This window comes from Anser brachyrhynchus (genome assembly GCF_964034855.1).
Source record: "Anser brachyrhynchus genome assembly, chromosome: 2".
Classification (NCBI taxonomy): Eukaryota; Metazoa; Chordata; class Aves; order Anseriformes; family Anatidae; genus Anser; species Anser brachyrhynchus.
The window spans coordinates 10125032-10145514 of record NC_137695.1 but is presented as its reverse complement, the minus strand read 5'-3'; the positions used below and the strand labels follow the sequence as shown (position 1 = coordinate 10145514).

At 37.9% G+C, this 20483-nt stretch overlaps 1 protein-coding gene across 4 annotated transcripts in view; it reads left to right on the top strand.

Annotated features, from left to right (window-relative positions):
* PTPRN2 (protein tyrosine phosphatase receptor type N2) overlaps window positions 1-20483 on the top strand; it is a 645529-nt gene that overhangs the window by 582856 nt on the left and 42190 nt on the right. For all 4 annotated transcript variants that reach the window (XM_080579571.1, XM_080579572.1, XM_080579573.1 and 1 more), the window contains 3 exons: window positions 1043-1190; window positions 8163-8236; window positions 16260-16337. In XM_080579571.1, the coding sequence (XP_080435697.1) occupies window positions 1043-1190; window positions 8163-8236; window positions 16260-16337 (300 nt within the window). The remainder of the gene's footprint in view (window positions 1-1042; window positions 1191-8162; window positions 8237-16259; window positions 16338-20483) is intronic.

Here is a 20483-nt window from a genome sequence, read left to right as displayed (position 1 = left end):
GGGGAGAAAAGATTTATGTTCTTCCCCACCATTCCTTCTTACTACTCTCATCCCCTCACCTGTTTGGAACAATTTTCAGGACCATGAGATGAAGGAGCAGGTTTTTATTTCACTACTGGCAAGCCACCGGACCTGAATTCCTGATCTGGTTCTGTACCAAGCCTCCAGCCTTGTGAGATCTGCAGAAACCTACACCGATACACTCTGAGGGGCCGTCATTCCTAGGACAGCCAGTTAAATTTTCTGTGGAGAAGCTTCTCCTAACACTGTTGCCTTTGCTGAATGCCAGGTACAAGGCACAGACTTTGACAACATATATTAATTAACACCACCTTTTCAGTTCAAGACCTGCTCCATGCCTGTCCCTGTGCAGTATGAGCTCCTCGTGACCCAGGACTTGAACTATGACACTTCAGCCTGGCAATTTTTTAATTCTTCTCAGCAGATGTATTGTTGATGATTCAGGTTTCATGTAACTTGCATATGTGCTTGAACTTTAGTTTTAAAAGGCTCCGGTTTGTCTTGAGCTGTTGCTGTTTTAAGTCATTTTTATCCATGGACTCTTGTTTCTTTTCCATTGCCTGATGAAAAAGACAGTTGTGCTCACGTTTTCTGTGTACTGAAGAAGAAATAGCTTGCTCCCAAAGCTCCACGTCTGGGGGTTTCAAGCATTTCTTCTCAGTTAGTGCTGGTGCATTTTAGTGTTCATATTTTGAATAGCACAAATGAGCTTGACATAATCTCTCTTCAGTAAATGAATTAGTAATAAGGCTGAATGTACTGTGTCCCCAAAGCTCAGGACTCCTGTGCTCTGATTTTTGACTCCTGACCACTCTTCCCTCCCTTTAGGATAAAGTCCAAGTTTCTGAACTTTCAACAGTTTTGAAATCTGGAAACAAACTCTGAGCAAGTACTTACTTGGAGAAGCACTGAATTGTACCTTAAGTCTTCCCATTCTGCTTTCTATCCTGAGATACATCCTTTTAGCTTAGCTTTGAGACTGGATAAGCCAATGCTTAATACAGCATTCTTTTAATTCCAGTCCTACATGGAAGATCATCTGAAAAATAAGAATCGTCTGGAGAAAGAGTGGGAAGCTCTTTGTGCTTACCAGGCTGAACCCAACGCCACCACCACTGCACTGCAGGAGGAAAATATCCAGAAGAATCGCTCACGGGCTGTAGTACCATGTATGTATGCTTTAGTTTGCATGGTTACGTTTTAAGTTCTTGGTACGGTTCTCAATACCCTTTGCACAGTGGTTTGAGAGCTACAGATGACAGGCAAACAGAATACAGAGTAGTGTATATGTGTACTAGAAAATCATAGCTATAAATATTGGGTGGCTGCACGTCCTGTTGTCATTTCAGATACTGTTTATCTTCTTACAAGTTGCATATATGTTACAAAAATGCACGAGTATGTCACCCAGCACTGCTGCTGCAGCTGTGCTGTCTCATGAAATTCAATAGCCAGAGCGCTTTTCAATGCTGGAATATACTTTCTGTGCAAGAGTGGCATCTGTAGCCATTCAACAGAAAGAAGTTTGGCTTGTGTTTAGACAAGTTGGTATCATGTCCATCCAACAGTAATACCAGCAGTCTATAATCAGAGCTAGATGATCTGTTTATCAGATACTCAGCTGTACTGAATGAGCCCCTTTAGGTTTCAGTGGATAAGCTTGCAAACTGGCTTCTCTCTCTTGTAGGCTTACGATGAAAAGAAAAAAAAAAGAAGAAAAAAAAAAACAGACAGTGTTTATATTCCTAGAATTTGCTTTTTCCTGTAAGCAGCCACTTTTTTTGAGCTTGAAATAAAAGCAACATATTTTTCTTATGCAAATATATATCTCGTAGATTACATTGGTAATCCATGGCCACACATTTTATTAAGCAACCAATGAAACAAAACTGAAACTGAGAATATATGCAGAGTCCACAGCAACAAAAATGCTCTCAATCAGTGTGCCCACAATCCAGCTGGGTAGCTTGGCAAACACATATAGCTATTTTAATTTTTAAAGTGCCCTGAAAACATTAATTTTCCCTATGAGAGCCTGGAGAAAGTACTATTCCTGCTTTAGAAATGGGGAAATGACAGGTAACACATTAAGTAAATGTCAGAGCCAGATTTGGAGTGAAGATTGTTTGGAGCTACATAATTTCACTGAGCCCATCAGTGCCTGCATATTTGTTTCAGCGGGATTTGGCTCTCCTCTTAGTGTAGAGGTTCCTTCTGCTGTACTGTGCTGCTTGGGAGAGGAGTGCAGTAGTTGGACAATATAAATTCTCCTGAGCAATATGGAGCTGGTCAAAAGTCTGCAAGCAACACCTGACTGACTTCATTTGTTTGAGGATCAGATCAATTGGAAAGTTCTAAAAATGTAAGCAAGAAAGTTAAAGGAGTGCAAGACTTCTGTGCTCGTTGTGTCCTGAAAAAAAAAAAAACAGCATTTAATAGACATAGTATGAAGCGAAAATTGCTCCATGATAACGTGTATTGATCCAAATTGATCTTCTTGCTTAAGTTGTTCTTGTCAATGTGAACTTACAGTGTGGACCGTCTTAAGCTGTTCCAAGACCCTGTTCCAAAGTTAAGCCAGATTGTTTTTGTTTGCTGCCTTGGAGACAGCATGGGAGTTGCAGGTGTTGCCAGAAATTGATGCTGGTTATTCAGCTGATGCAGTAAGTATGTCTGCATGATGCAGTGAGCAGTGAGATAGGGACCTTCAGACTAGAACAGTCTAATCATGAGTCCAGAAGCATTATTAGCTGTAGCAGGGCTAAAGAGCAGAAAATTTGAGTTTGGGTGTCATACCACACTAGAGAGCTGAGCTATTTTCAGAGCTGAGCTGATAGCCTCTTTTCATCATATTGTGCCACATGGATGAATCAGCCTACAGTGATCAGCCATCAGTTTACAAGTCCCTGCCCCTTGCTTCTTGCATGGTGCATTGTATCCCTGTTCTTCTCAGCACTGAGTCCAGACTGAATCAATACTACCCATGAAGGTATTTGGACACCAACGGGGTGTCTGCAGTTTATTTAAAGCTTTAATTAGAAGTGTTTTAGTGCATTTAAAGTCTCTTAGTACTTCTACAAGAGGAAAATGCTATTTCTTGGCTTTGTTACAGTATGGAAACTTCTGTTCTGGCTATTATCATACTTGGAACTTTCCTTTTTGACTGAGTGCACAAAATTACCTGCCCTTACTTCCCAAAGTTGCTGTGCACTGGTAAACAGCTGTCATGTTATACCCCTCAAACTACTTTGATGATGGGTGAAAAGCATGGCATATAGCTTAAACAAGATTAAATTTTGATAAGATGGCGGTTATTGTACACTCTGGGATTAGACCAAGTTGAGACCCAGTTTGCCCAGGTTTTGACTGACATGCAAACTATAGCAAAAAGTCAAAGATTTGCTTTGAAATAAATTAAGAAGCAAAGTTGATATTCTTTTGATATGCTACGAAGTTGTTATGATACATTCAAAGTATTTGCAGAGTAATGCCTTGTTAGCATTTCCTTACCCTTTTCATACTCATAATCACCTTGACAAGGTAAAACAAGATTGCCAATTCATGCAAAAGATTTCATCTTAGGAAGGCTTCAAAGGAGCTTTAATATCACGTTGTGTTTACTTCACTTTTTCCTTTCTCAACCGCTCTTAAAATATTAGGATATTAAAATATTACTGATTACATAACTGATGTCATTTCTAGATAAACAAGATCTTCAAGCTCACAATTCTATCCTATCTTATTGTTTTACCTGTCTTCTCTCTTTACAAACATATTCTAAAATATTTGGTGGCAGAAGCATCTCAACACTGCACTTAATTAATTACTAGTTTAAAATATTTGAAGTAAAGTAACTCAGACCTTCTAAATTAATAAAATTTCATCCTTTTATCCAACCAACAGGAAGGTTGCCATAATTTAGGGTGATGCAGTGCCTCCTTTTCTGTGTGAACACATGAACAGCTCCATTTGTTGATGTCAAAAAAAATGGTTTTCGCACTTAATTTTCTCGTCTTGCATCTCTGCAAAACACATCAATAGGATCAATACTGCATGTTGTTATATATGAGTGTACGTGTGTATACCATAGATATATACATATATTTTAAACATTTGGGAAATATTTTTTGCAGTGAACATCTTGTCTATCATCACTCTGTCCGCGGGCCATGGTATATATTAGAGCAAGCTGCTTACAGTACATCATGATTCTTCACAGTCTTCAGACTGCTCCACTTTTGCTCCTCAACAGTTGTTCACTTTCTTACTTCAGTGTAGTTCCGTAGAGTGGTTTTATATATGCGTGTATGTGGAGGGGGAAATACCAGTCTAAATCTGTATGGAGGAAAACAGTGGTCCAGGCAAAAGGTGCCATCTTGGTTGTTGGGAGTGACACCCTGCTATGCGATGCCAGATTTCAGACAACCTAAAGTCTCCCATATGCACTGAAGCATCTAATTAATGATTCACTGTGAGCATGATTCTGTGAAATCATAGATTAAGATGCATAAATTTAAGTGGCTCCATGTAGTTGGCTTCATGTGAGCCAAATGTCAAAGCTTCCATTACCACTGTTGAAGTTCTCAGTCAGTGCACTGGTACTGAAAGAGCTATGCAATGCCCAGAAGTAGGTTTCTGGTTTACAGTGAAATTAATAGCTCTAGGGTGACCTTCAGATAGCCTGTGTGAGTTTCAGATGCTGGTCCAATAGGAAAGAAGCCGTTAGGTTTTGTGTCATATCTGTTAACCTTGTGCAATCATCTACTCTACAGTTTCTCATATGTTATGGAGTTGATGTTTAGCCAACTAAATCAAGTCCCATTAACTGTGACCTAGTACACATAAAGATACCTCTATGTAAACAACTAAATTTAGGTGTCTCAGTTTATAAGCTGAGTTTTTATATATTGCAAACTTGTGTTTGCTTTATATTTTATCATTTATCTTCTATTCTCTACACTTTATTGTTTATACGTATATAAAATACAACATTGTGTTGTATTTCTCCTCAGCTATATGTTAGTAGTAGTCTTCTTGTTTAGGAAGCCTCTCTCTGCCACACACGTCTATCTATACATTTTATTTTTCTCTCAGCTGTGCTTTGGCTCAAGTGATAACAAATGCAAAGTAGTGCAGCATTTGTCTGTAGCTATTGTAGATATTTGAAATGATGGCTAGTTGTAGCTTGCCCAGATTGCAATAGCTAGTAACAACATTTGTCTTTTCTCTCACTTCCTTATTATCTTCTCTCTCCCCTCCTATTTCTTCATTCATCTTTCTTGCTTGCTTTTTAGATTGATCTTATATTTCTTACTGTTCTCTCATCCTCTTCCTTTCTCTTTGTATTTTCCTCATTTTCCAGCTCCTTTTTCCTTGCCTTTAACATAATCAATGTGTAGTTTACAAAACAAAAACAAAAAACCTTGTACATTTGGCATTTCCCCATAGTTGCTTATTGCTAATGTTAACATTACTAATTGTTAATGTAATTCTTAGCAAACTGGTGTCTGCGGTATTTTTTTTTTCCTTTTCTGCCTGTTTCTGGAGAGCTATTATGCTAGTTCCTAGAAGCTTTGAGGTGATAACAGGCATAGACAAGCACAATCTGTTCATTGTCAATATGAACACTTAATGCTGCAACTGAACCACACATGGGTGAAAACTCTTGCTATATGCAGAAAACACATGTCCAACCTTTTTTGCACCTGTTTTTTTTTCTTTTTTTTTTTTTCCTGAAAGCAAGTACAATGTCTCACTACTATGAAAGCATTAACTTGTGTCACCCTCTGATAAACCCTACAAGACTGCAAGATAATGATAAGGTACACTAAAGGGAGGATCTAGATAAAATATTATGTTTAAGAAAAGAAAAGATTTCCAAAATTACAGATCTGACACTTGACTTTTATTGGAGAACCACGCTGACATCTGTTTGCTAAATACCAATGAGTCATTGTCCCTGATGTCTCCCACATCCATTACTTGAAAACACCTCACACAGTTTCTTTGGTGATTAGTTCAAACATTTTTGGTATATTATGGATGCGCTTGTTCGTAAGAGCTTACTTAGCCTAAGATATGTGAGAGGTGAGATTTTGTGCATTTAACTTGTGTATCTCCAATAGCCATTTTTTGTTATACATTTTGAAACTTGTTTCAGATCTGTAGATCTTCCTCAAGCACTCTGTGAAAATGCTTACTGTAAAGCATCCTGTAAAAAATCTTGGGTAGTCCCAAGATCTCAGATGTTCATTTTTCTGTTTCTTTTTTTTTTGTGCAGTGGTGCCAAAGTAAAGGTGAACGATATCCATGACCATGCTCCCCTTCTCATCTTCTTGATCTTCATATTCTGTTTAAACCTCACCAGAGAAAATAATTTTATGTGAATAGTAATGAATGGTTCTTCATTTATTTGTCATGCTTTATTTGTCACACTTCTAGTCTTATTCCAGGAGAAGGTTGTTCACATTGGTCATTTAAATTTTCGTGACAAGATTGAGTGACTGTAAACAACACTTTATAAAAGTCATACAAGCACACCTTTTTCTTATTCACATATTGAACTGCCATGAGGTTACTGGTGAATAAATATAAGCAGTACCCAAACCCTCTGTCTTTACTTTCCTGTGTACTACTTACGATGTTTGATACCCCATTTATTGTTACTTATTATTAACATAAGAGTGAGTACTTAATTTCAAAAGCCAACTTGTAATTCTGCTATTAAGAGTGGTCTCATGGGCCACTAGACAAGATATAAAGGGGTCAAGGTGTGTTTATGTACCTTCAGTTTGGCTTTTTGAGTAACTGGTGGAAAGATCCTCTTAAAACATCAGTTTACATGTTCAGCTTGGAAACGCCCAAAGTAGACGGTTACTGGAAGGGCAGCTCCACGACTTCTCTCCACACTGTACTGTGCAGGGTAGGTTTGCTGAGATGTGTGAACCATGCTGATTATGTATCATATACAAGTTGTTTGGGATTCATATTTAAAGATTTAGACATTTCTTGCATAACTTATCTGCATGTGATCTGGTCTTCTCTCTGTAGTCAACAGAAAGAAAAAGGCACTTCTGGTGTGTAATTCGTCTGGCCTGAGACAGCTAAATCAAGATGAGATGATTCATCACCTAGAAATATTTTTTTCTCTTAACAAAAAGTGAATCTAGATGACTGGAACAGATGCAGACATCTGCATTATCACTGTATACATACAGACAAATAAACCCCATCCATTATATATATCCTGAAATTTTAAAAAAGGGCTAGAGTTTGAAGGTTAAAGAATTTAAAGGACAAGGATATCTGCTCTAAGCATAATTGAACTAGCACCAGTAAAAATACCAGTTAAAACACAGTAAAAGAATCGTGATGATGGACAAACAACATGAGTAAATCTTTTACGTCCGGAGTTGCTGTTTTCTTTACTAGTGGTGCCTGACCTGGCTACGTTACTAACAGCACAGGAACATCTGTGTGTGCTCCCATCGTACTTTTATTTGTAGCTGTTATCTGATTTTGTCTCTCCTGTGAGCACCGCCAAGTCATATTGTCTCATCACATCACGCGTAGCACCACACAGCAATGGTGTTTGATCAGGTCACATTAACTTTCTGTCCAGCTCTAAATTGTACTTCGATGTTCTGGCTGTTCATTTTATAGAGAAACCAGATGGACCACATCTATCAGCTTACTTCTTCCATGACCCTGCAAACACAGGAGTGTTTTCTGTAATACTGTTTTTTTCCTAGTAATTTTCCTAGTTTAAATCTTAAACTCCCTGAGCAACACCATATTATGGTGCATCTCATAGAATCACAGAATCATCTAGGTTGGAAGAGACCTCCAAGATCACCTAGTCCAACCTCTGACCTAACACTAACAAGTCCTCCACTAATGAAGACATGCTTTCTTTTACTCAGCCTCCGAAATATCTTAGAGCTTCGTTCCTGAGTCAGGCTGTGACTCTGTGGTTCCATCAAGACTATGCTAGGTTAGGAATCAGAAGGAAATATCCTGTCTGCGATTTACACTGTTTAGCTGTCTTGAAATAACACATTAATCTGACTTTGCATTGTTTAACTTAAAATGAGTAGAATATTTGTATAGCAACTTTCATCTCTTTATTTTTGCCTTTGCAGATGATCATTCCAGGATATGTCTGAAAGCTGAAAATAGCCACGACAATTCAGACTACATTAATGCTAGCCCAATTGTAAGTACAGCAACCTAAGAGAAAGAATCAAAATAATCAGTCCCTGTCTTTCCCTGTTGTTAAAATATGCTAACTTGAGGTACCTCACTGCCACACAACACTGATATCAGTCTCAGGCTGTCCTTTCAAATTGAAGAGAAAGAAATATCCTACAAGTGCATTCAATACTCTTAAGGATTATGTACTAAGAAAATAGTCAGTAGATGGTCGTTCTTCTACCTTGTAATAATGTCAGGTTTTCTGTACTTGATGTTAGTAATTTACTGATCATAAAATTCAGCAATATACCCTTAGCATGGCTTTCCTTTTCTGAGGAGGTAAAGCTTGCTTGTTTTTCACTCATTTTTTACCTAGTCCTACTGCTGTCAGAGGAGGAATGGTTTCTGTAGGTGCAGACAACTGAGTTCCATGAGCTTCTGAACTTCTGGACATTTCCTCTTAGCTTTCTTCATCTGTTGCCTTCCCGATGTGTAGCTCTAGGTTTCTGTGGCTCTCCTGGTTCTTCTCTGAGCTTGCTGTTTTGAAAGCAAGAACAAGTTCCCTCACCACTCGTGTGTCCATTCAAACTGCAAAATAGGTCTACCCACTTTTTGCCTCTGAATACCCCAGCCTGGCCCAGCTCCCCTTTCTCACCCTATGCAAACTGAATATGGATCCTTACTTGTCAGTGAAAAGTGACAAGGAGAAGAGGTCTCCGTTATTAGAAACAAAACAGCTATGATGGAGCCAGTAGCATCGCCCCGTCCGAGCTTCTCAATGGAAATGTCAGGATACCATCTAAGGGGGAAAAAGTACGGGATTCACTTTGCACATGGATCTTATTCACATTACTTAAGTATCTAAGTTATTATAGGGAAACTATGAGAAAGAATTTAGGATGGAGAATTAGCTTCCACTGTAGTGGGCTGTGTATGCCATTACTTTCTCATTTTCCTGGGGAGCATCACTCCCCCAGTTAAATCAGTTCATGTGGGCAAGGCAGCTGACAATTTGCAACAGCATGAAATTACAGGCTGCTTCCTTCTTTCTAATGTTGTTGACAATGCTTCTTCCAAAACAGGAAAAAAAAAAAACATATAAATTGTTCTCTGAGCTTCATAGTCTTTACTTTCAGTTGAGTTCAAAAGCCTAATTTCCTTGAATATGTAAAAATGTTTTATTCAGAGAGTTTAAAAACACATAGAACCCAACAGGCATCTTCAGGATGCTTTTGTCTTTGGCTTATGGTAGAGGGTAGACCACAGCACCCACATGTTTCAGGGATTGCCAGCTACCATTTTAGAGAACAAGGATAGATGCACACAGATTATTGCAGTTTTTGGACTACTTTTAAGTATGTCTCTGCCTAGACCAAGTTCTATCTGGCCCTAGGATTAGAAGATCATCAAAGTAACTTGGAGCTCCAAGGAATATTGGGTGAGTTCAAGCCTTAATTTGACAGTAAAAGCTGAGAGGTTTCATAGCAAGTGCAGGAGTGCAAGGTGTTAACGGTAAGTAAGATACCATATTCTTTTAAGAGCTCGGTTGTAATTCACATGACTACAGGAAGTGGCTTCACAGCATCTGTAGACATGGGGCTAAGCCGGGTTCAGCACTGGCAGCAGCACGGATGGCAGGCGTTTTTACCAAACACACCAGGATGGGCTTCTGTAGCTTGCCCAGAAGTTGTTGTGGAGGCATCCTGGTTTTAGTACACAGATTAGCATGGGTGAGGGGTGAAAACTTGCATGTGTGTATATACCTGTTGCAGTTATATGTCTAGATTATAGTGTAGTTATTCCCTTAATTACACTGATGAGAAAATTTGAGATCAGGTAGTGTTGGGGGTGGAGAAGCAGGACCAAGATATTCCATTGACATAACTGAGAAGTAATTTGCTTTGTCTGGATGCCCCATGGTAGTGCAGGGAGATGGTCTCAGCTTCTATGGCTTTAACTCCTGTTTTAACAGGGGGCTGTAGTCTTGCCTCTCCATCCAGCACTCAAGGGTATTTTCTTCTGCAAGACTAGAAGATACTTCTTTTTTATAGCTTTCTCAGACTCAAGAGTTTTGTACAATAAAATAAGTAACAGTGATGAAGCAAAGTTCTTCTGGTTGTCTCCCTATCTCTTATGGCAGTGTTTGTATGATTAGAGATAAGTGGGCGCACAAATGTTTCACTGGGTTAAGATGAACACTTAGGATCTGGCATAGCCATAGAAAACTGCCAAGAGAAACTTATGATCTCCTCCACCTCTTGGTAGGATAGGGATCCTGCTGTGTGGGAAGGAGTGCCGCAGCCCACATTTACGTAGACAACCTGTTATTCCAAGGAAAGAGATGCTCCAGATGGTTTTGTGCTAACTCAATAGTCATTTCGCTATTTTGAAAGCAATAGATAAAATGTGTGTTTCCTGAAGGTGATGCAGTGGGAGGTTGGTAGGAGGAAATCACTACTTTGCAAGCCCATAGTTTGGAAAGACTCCATGCAAACTGTTTCATTTCAAGACAAATGAGATATCTTAAAGTTAGTGTTAGTGTAATTGTATTTGTTAATCTGGAATTGTTTGTGTACAGTGAGGTAGAATATAGGAGTGATAGAGACTTTACAAGCTGCTTACAACCTCAGATACCTACTGAAATATTATATTGGGCACTTGATTCTGCAGTATTTTCTGCAGCCTGAGCTGGACATACTTACTGTTACTATTGCTGTTTGTTTGAGACATTTTCTGTTAGCAGACACACATTTGATCCACTTTTTTTGTGAGCAAGTCTGCCTTTATTCACTCTTGCAAAAATCCTGTCATTTCTTTCTTTAAGAATGCTGCCTTTCAACTTAAATAACCTCAGTAATTATCGTGTCAATACAGTGATGTTGCTGCTGTTTTTGGGTTGGGAGTGAGCGTTGTAGTGGGCTGCAAGATGGGCATTAAAAGCAGAGGACGAGCACAGCCTGAACTGACGAGAAGAGGATTTCTCCTCCCTGCACGTGTGAGCTGTCTGGCAAGGGAAGGGTGTAAAATAAAGTAATTATATTTGAGCTTCGGGTAGGAAGGCTTCCAGTCACGTACAAGTTGCAGGGTATCTCCAGCTTCTGGGTCAGTGGTCCAGCCTCCAGCTGGGGCTCACTCAACCTTAACTTAAGTCTAAATGAGTGCAGCAGAACACAGTAAAAAAAATCCCCTTGCTAGACAATGGGCTGGCCACCTGCCCACATGTTCCTGCCTTTTAAAAAATGCTACCCCCTCAAGACCTCCTTTCCCTCCAATATGTTGTGAAAACTGGGGTTAGATTGATGGCCTCACCACAGCTGGAAGTGGGTGAGGAGAATCAGCAGAGATTTAGTCCAAGTTCTTCCTGTAGCCATTTAATTTCAATGTAGCATCAGGCCAGGCAAAATGAGTCCTTGGGAGAATTTGCAGGGTAAAAGAGGGGTAGAAATCTGTTTCCCTCCTCTCTGAAATAACATAAAGTACTATGATAATAACTCTGCTATCGGCAGCTGAATGAAAAGCTTGCAATTACAACACAAGGAGACCCTGACTGTGCAGAATAAAACTGTGATAATTACATCTGTCATATTTGTACTTAGTCCTCATTAAATTTCGGGAAAATCATCCAGTAGTAAATAATGTGCAATCTTTGCTTTTAAATCAGAGGTCATGAAAGTAAATGGGAATTCTGTTTTTCCTCATAGGGTGTCTGAGAGAGAAAAAAAATCCCATCAACTACATTTAAAAACTCAGTTTGCTTATTATTGAAGACACCAGACTGAGGAATGTCATTAACGTGACAGTTTGTTCAAACACAGCATACAAATTTCATCACCAAGAATAGACTCCGAAATTCATAATGGCATTCACAGCCAGATTTACTTCTTTCATTCCATTAGGGGTTTTAAAAGAAGGATTTAAAAATTGTTTTAAATTTTAATTCAAACATGAAAATGAGGACTGGTCTACCTTTTTAGTTTTAATGCTGAAATGTAAGTGATTACAAAGTTCACCAGCATTTGCTGGATACACTTTCTTTTACAAAAACTTTTTTTTTTTTTTTTACTTTTATCGATTATCCTTACTCTATAGAGTGCCTTAAATAGATGCATGAAAGTAGATTTTATTGGCATGATAAACACATTGAATCTGGAAACTACCCAGTACCTTGAATCCATACAAATTCTTAAGGCATTAATTAATCAGAGTTCAACTTTCTTTCCATCATGTTTAGTCTCCACTGGATCTCATTCTCCTCTCATATGATTTAGGAATATTTCAGCCAGATACAGAAGATTTAGATCAAGGTAAATATGGTGTGACTGGGAGCACATCTCACCCAGCATTTTTCTCTGTGACAAGTAAGGATCAGACAAGCTGATGAGGAAGGTAAAGGGCAGGAATGAATCGATATATTCATTATGTGAGAGTTCAAAATAGTCATTGATACTCAATGCTTACAATGACACAAAACTGCTTAACAAGAATCTATATGTACAAGGATTTTCTCTCAGTATGTATTGATATTGCTGTATTTCATCAGCATTATCAGAGAAACCATGCAGCGCTAGGATCTCTATATAAAAACTCACAAAAATTCAGGAGTCTTCAGGGAAAACATGCAAAAATAGAGCAACTGGATATTAGAGCTCTTGTAAGAAAAAATAGAGTAGTTTTGGTCTGTGGTCTGGTATTAATTTAACAAAGTTGCAACTAATCATGATAGTGTTCTTCCCATATTTTCCTACCTTAAGATACTGTAAATCAGCTTTGATTACAAGGAAAAAAATTACTGTAGAAAAACACAAGTCGTGCTACTAACATATCTAATAGTTAGGGACTGCTTTCTGTGGTATTTCTTTTCCAACAATAAACATGAATGTTCATCCTGTTTGTTTCCATTTGTCTTTGATGGTGGCAAAATGACCAAAAAATGACCGCTAAAATGGCCATAGTTAATTGCATGGTCAGTTATGGTAATCCTTGATCCCTTTTTTCCCTTAATACAATATTATGGAAACCTAGATTGAAACATTATCACCAGACTTGCTTTTGTTGTATAACATCAGAAAATGAGAATTCAACCATAATAAAACTGAAGTAATAATTGCACCTTTTTTTCTTTCCAAAAATGTCTGTTTCACCCAGTTCTAATGTTAGTCATGTGAATTTTATTCTTTGATAAAAAGCACATAATAAAACATAAAGGGAAAAATCCTGTTATTTTTAAGCAATTGCTAGTGGGGTGATTTCTGAAGAATTTTCCTAAGTAAAATATTGACAAACAGTTGATTTTTGTTTTAATAATACTTGATGGTATGGAGCCTGGTGTTCTCTATTTGTCTTGGAGAATACATTTTTTTGCTTTACTTTGATGAAGTGAGAAATCTCAGGGATTCTTGAAAGAAGATAATGACTACTGACATAAAAAAGCTTTTTACTTGATCCTTGATTAGTTAGTTTAAAACCCATTACTGACTTTATTTCTTTATTCAAACTTATGTTAACTTTGATAGATTAAGATGCCCTTGGTGTTCTCGGTGACCTTGAGAGAATAGAAAAGAACGTAACAAAAACATTGAAGAACTGTCCTTCGCAGTCGCCTGCTCATGTTGATTTGAATGTGACCAGAGTGGTGATTTTTTACATTTTTCTCAAAATACGCGGCCTTAAAACAGTACATATAACAGAAAATAGATGAAACCAGTAATTTCATTTAATTAGTTTAATCTTTGCTCTTACTTTTGTTCAGTTAAAGATCATTTAATAGCGTGATAGGGCTTTCTGCTGCCTTCTATTTGCTCTGAGCAAGGAGAGTTTCTGCTCATAATTGTTTTCTGCACAACACAATGTGCTTGGAATGTAATAATTGTAATTGTCTTTTGAATTATTGTTAAACTGCTGAAACACTTCACCACTCTGTGCTTATTGTAATGTTTGCCACGTTCCAACAGCACCTTTGTGACAGAGGTTGATTAATGCTGAAATGCCAAGATTGTCCTATTCCTGATTTATCAGCTGAATGTTGAGAAGTATTTCCTCCATGACAGCGCTATTTGCATCATCCATGATTCCTTCTGCCTTTGTTTTCTGGCATGTCTATATACAAAAGAATTTATTTTTAGGAGAAATTCAAAGTAAACTATTATTTTTATAAAGTTGGGTGTTTTCACTGTTGGTTATGTTTCCAAGTCAGGCTCTTGAGCTCACAAGTGGAGAGGTGATGTCATTTTCAAGTACATACATGCAGCTTACAACAGTTTCTACAGGGAGTTAGTTTGTAAGTCCTCCTCAGTGCAGATCACTTTTTCTAAGCTAAGATTTCTAGTTACAGTGCAGGAAAACATTTAAGCAGATGATTAAATCCTATGGATCTCTGTGGGATTCAAAACAAAACAACAGAAATTATTTCATCCATCATAGAGCAAAATAAATGTTAAGCCTGACTTTGCTTAATTGCATTTATTGTTGCTTTCAGTGTTTAGTTTGGTGCCTCAGTTCTAACAGAAAACAAGCAAAACAAAAAACATTGCCCATTTTGAAATGGTTCCTAAGTTTTTTCTGCTAATACTGCTTTCTGAAGAAAGTTACTTTTTCCCCAGTCTCAAAATACCCACAGTAGTAAATGTCCTGCTATCAAATTGCTTTTGTCAAAAGGCAAGGTTGAAATTTGTTTTGAGCAATTGCTTGTTGTGAAGAGTTGTTTGCTGATCAGAGAAGCATCCTAATGAAGCTCGGAATGAAATAATGGTATTATAGACACTCTGGTCAAGGTTTCTGATAACCATGGTGAATTAGAATTAAGCTTTTATTCCAAATGGATTCAAGTGACTTCATGTTACCTGTGTTGTGTTGTCATGGAGAATTTTAATATTAAGTCTGGTTTAATTATACATCAGAAAATTATAATCATAAAAGGGTTTTCTTCCTTTTTGCAACATTCATCATATTGTTGTTCTGTTAGAATAACTTACATCTGTTCTTTATGGTTCTTCCCTCTTTTATGTTGCACATAATTATAAGGTGCCTTCTTTTACACTGACATGTACCATCACTGAAAATTTTGATAGGCTATGAATAAATTCAGTAGATTCCTGTTAATGCAAATGTGACTCACATTCATTCTTATTCAGACCTTTACTTATAGAAGAAATTCATGTATTGAGACAAATTTTGCCTTCAGCTACATGGGTATAAGTTAACTCTCACTGTTTTCAATGTCACTGAGTCACACCCGCACATTTGGGAGCTGAACCGGGTCTTTTTTCTTTATGGTCAAAGTTTTGTATTTCCCAGTTCAGGTTTAGAATGAGTTTGTTTGTTTTTTAATCCCATCAGCAGATCTTCTTTTTCAGCAGAATGGTTCCTATGATTTAGAACCAAGAAAGCCACCCATCACTTCAAAAACATTCATTGTAACACACTAATCCTATTTACTCTTGATGGCTTTGTTTCTTAGATTCTTTATTTTTTCTGCTCAGTGAATTTTCTGCTCCTTGAATTAAATGCTATAATTAAGGCCTTTAAGCAGAACTTCCTCTGTTGAGGCCAAATCCATGCATTTAGACAACTCAGCTAACCAGAAAAAGCCAGAAACTGAATTTGTTCCCCATTTTTGCTTTTTTTGAGTTACATGTGCCCTTGACTGGCACGGTGGAAATGGAGGACATATTTAGTTGTGTGGAGCATTCTTAACAGTCAGTGTAGAAAAATGTTTCAGATGGCTCCTAGGTTGCTATGAAACCACGAGTACTGATCTCAAATAAATGCCTTTGTCAGCCACCATGAATGATCTTACGCTGCACACTGAAGACATAGGCTGTTGCTCATCGTGTGTGCTGATATTCATCTGGTAGCATCAGTCTTTTGTGGAAAAAGGTCTACTCTGAGTTTATAAATAGAAATAAAATTCTTTGCTTGCCAATGAAGGATGGAGGGGCAAAACAGTCCTTCAGGAAGTCACTTGTTAGTGCCCTGGCTTACTTTCTAACACAGCAAGGGATTTTCCTTCAAACAAATCCAGTCTGTATTCTCTTTCCTTATTCCAGATGGACCATGACCCCCGAAACCCAGCATATATTGCCACCCAGGGCCCTCTCCCTGCTACTGTTGCTGACTTCTGGCAGGTAAGTTAAACATCTCCTTGAAAACTGAGATAAGGTTATAAACCAAATGTTTTTCTGTGCTTCTAGAAACTTAAATGGATGTAAAATCTGTTGTGCTTGAGTCTCAATATTTGCAAAAACCTTTGCGGAAATGTTTTCCTAAAATTTAGTATTTGGATACTATAGTTTATGTATGTGACAAGCCCTGTCAAAGAAGAGTTCATCTGGAAATTATATAGAAAATACTCAGGGTAAAGTATTCATATTTTAGTGGCAAACTTAAGGCCAGAGTCCATAATTAAACTGTTGCCAAGGACTGGATGATTTTAGAGGGCCTGACCTTCTTAAGGACATAGTCAGAATTCATTGTCATTCTCCAGATCAAAAAGGACCCAGCACAGTTTGCTGTGAATTTTTGCATGAAAATTTACTTCTCACATGCTCCAGTTCCCCAAAATGCTTAAATTCTTACGCATTTTCCCTACCACAGGTAGTTGAGATAAGTGCTGAGTTAAGATCCTGTTGCATAAAGTTAAATAGATCCACAAATTTTTGGACACTTATTACCAATGCACAAATACGGGTTTACTTTGCTCGCAGTCTTTTTATGTGCTCGTACAGCTCTCAGACTTGGACATACACACAGGACCAGGCTAAGTGTGTGCCTGCATAACATGCTGTCTGTTTGTGTGATGGGTATCTGCATTCAGCATTCCTTTGTAAGTGTAAAAGTGTAAAAGTCTGCCTGGAAGCTTATGAAAGCTGTTCATGGAGGAAGTGTTGCAGCTAACTAGGGCTTATTAACAACACAAGCATATGTTTTTATTTTCTGTTTTGCATTATGAATTTAGAAACTTTTGTTCTGAAGATAGAGAATATCTAAGTAAAAATTTCAGGAAAGCTGTTGTGTTTTAGGAGCTTGCATTCAGTTGAAATCGTTGTATTTTGTCATCTGCATCACTTGGTCTGTGATTTTAAACTATCACCTGAGCCCTGTTAAAGACAATTTTATATGCTCTTCATAGCACAATTTCCTACCATTTCTCTGATAAATTTTCAAAAAGTTTGTTTGATTTTGGGTGTCTGGGTATTTAAATGCTCGATCTGAGATATTTTGGGCCTTGTTTTTAGAAGTGCAGTGCAAATGCATTCTGCCTGAAGTAAGTTGAACAGTTGTTCCAGCCTATATTTTCAAGTAACTTGTGATTTTTGTCTTAAAAATTTGGCAATTAGACACAGTTGAGAAGACTGATTTCTTATTCCCTTGCTGAGTGCATTCCTTATATCAGGCATGCTACCTTAAAATATATTTTTAAGTTAAACGTGCAAAATCAAATACCATGTTAGCTATTCTGTAATAGCAGATTTTTAATTGTATATTTTTTCATATTTCTATATTTTTACCTGTAGCTGCATCTTTATATGTTGAAAAAATGTACATTCTCACTTTTAAAGGAGGCATTTAAGAACTTTCATAAGCATTGCTGCCAACACAGAAATCAGAATTAATCATACCACCATAGTATGAAGGAAACATTTTGTTCGTCCATTCTAATTTGAAGTTAGGCAACCTATTTGCACAGAGAATGACTACAACTGAAAAGTTATTTCTTTGTTCTGTGATCCAAGCTGCTTCTATCCAACTCCATTGTCAAAAGTCTATCTCGACTTCTGTTCTTCATGCCATTTGTGACTTGAATTTCTTCATTTTCTTTTACTTTCCTTTTGCTCTTCTTAGCTATTTCTCCTCCCAGTAAAAATCACTCCTTCGGCACCAGGTCTTCTGCTTCATGGACGCTATTTGGCAATATCAGCTGCTTCCCAAGTGTGGCTATGTGTCCACTCTAAATGTGATACACTTGATATGTGTTATTTTACTGGTTCTATTGGTTTCCATTCAAGCATATTTCTTACATTTATTTTGATGATGTCTGTCGCTTCGACATAACAAGCTACCTATGTCAGATTCGACCATGACCCACTTTTCTTTGTTTTTTTTTTAAACTTCCTGCAGATCACATGTCAATATGCTGGTTCAGTCGTTGTGGTTACTGTCCAGATGCAGGAGCAAAGTTTGTATCCATTTTTCACCAAACAGTAGCTATTTAAGATAAAGCAAGGGAAACCTGAACTTGCTAAGGAGAATAGAGTATTAACTTCTTTCAGGGCAGAATTCTTTGATGTTCACTTGAATACGGTTTTCTGTAGTTTATACACATTGTGATGCTGCCACCAGGGATTGTATGAATTCAATTATTCATTCCTGAAACATCTTCTCAGTGGTTCTCCTCCCTCTCCCTCCTCCACTCAGAACCAGCTGATACTGAGCTGTGCTTCTTTTTTCCCCTTCTGTATGCTCAGTGAAGTAGTTTTCCTACTGATAGTAACAACAGTGACCGATTCCAGAGCAGAGAGTTGGGATTAATCTGCTGCTCCTTGTGTAAAGGCACAATGTCATGCTTAGCAATTCCAACAGAGACTCTTGGAGTGTGGCGTACCCTTCTTTGCCAATATTTACTAGATCTATTGCTTCCTCTTTTTGTAGACAGAGCCTTAGATCCTAATTGCATGGTGGGCACCATCCACTCAATTTTAACTTGTCTATAAGGCTACCCCAGCAAGAAACAGGTTTAATCGTTTCCACTCCTGTAAGCAATTCAAGCTGTTTTCTGGAAAACACTTGTCTAGAAAGTATTTCTTTAGCATGAAAGTGTAAAACAACTTTCCTGGCATTTACAGCACAGCTGATATCCATCATGAAATCCAAACTGCTCCTGATCTGTCCTGACTATCTACTTTTCATGCTAAATTCCAGACACACAGTTTCTAAATGTAGTTTGCCTTAAATTTGCATTGGATTCCTCCACCCATCAGTCATACTATATTATACTTATTTTGTGGGTTTTACTTTAGACCAAATTTTTGTTGGTCTGATGGACCAAAGGCATGTTGGCAGGGGGATAAGGCTGTGGATACTTCTGGATCTATTTTTCCAATTTATTTGCATGCAAAAGCAACCCAGTTCCTGAGCTCCAACACTGTTCTGCAGTGCCTGCTCTTCTTGTCTATGTTTTCTGCATGATCATGTGGTCACATTCATTATCTCTATTTAAGACCGAACGGATTATTTAGTTTTGGATAGTATTTTTTCCTGTTTTTATTGGCAGGCCCATCTACAACCAGTTATGTTGATCCAGTGCCCAGTATCTTTGTGCAAGTGCTGTTAGACACTCAGTAATCAAACTCCCATTTACTACTTTCACGTTGCTGGGATCTGAATGAAGATAGTGTCTTCTCTTTCTTTGTCTTCCGGGCAAAGATCTTTCCTAAATCATTGCTGATGCTTTACCCAAGCTCATCCTGTTTAGCATTCTTACTCCTGATGAACAGATCCGTACCTAGTACCCCTGTGGGACAGGAGAGGGACCAGTTTCAATCTTCTCACTAGTGATCACTTCTTGGAAGATTATGTCCTTTTTGGTAATGTGAGGAAGAACAGCAGGTATTGTTCCTCAGTCCCATCTCACTTAGGCCACTAGAGCTGGTGATTAGATTCAACATTTTCTGTACATTTCTGTTCATTTGGGTTTTAATATTAGTCTGAGAAGAATTAGCTTGCTGAAATTTTTTCTTTCAAAGATGCAGTCTGAGCTGGAGATAGTCCAAATTCTTGTATATGGATCATTTTCAAATGGTTTTCAAATGAACTTTATTTATGTTTTAAAAATAATAGTGCTAAAGAAAAAGACATGGGTCTTACTGTGGCTTTTACAATGCTTTAAGGCCATTTCCAGGCATCAGACTTGCACAGTTGTCTGCCCCTCTGTTCCAGTTTTCTTCTCCAGCCCCTTATATCTTTGCCATAGCTTTTATCAGCCAGCAAGCCCCAAGTTAGTTCCAACTTTTCTGGCTTACCTTTTTCTTTGAAAACTTTCTTGCCTGCAGCAGATGTGTTGTCAGTCACCTCATTGATCTGTTTTGCCACAGGGCTTCCTAATCTGTCTGGTTACTCGGTGTTTGCGGCTCAAGCAGAGATTTCATCTCTGACTGCATATCATCTCTTAGACTGCTCTGGAAATTTTCCAGCCACTACTTTAATTAATTTTGAAAAGCCTCCAGCTGATTTAGGTCTTCTTTTAATTTCATCTGGTCTTGTTTTCATCTCTT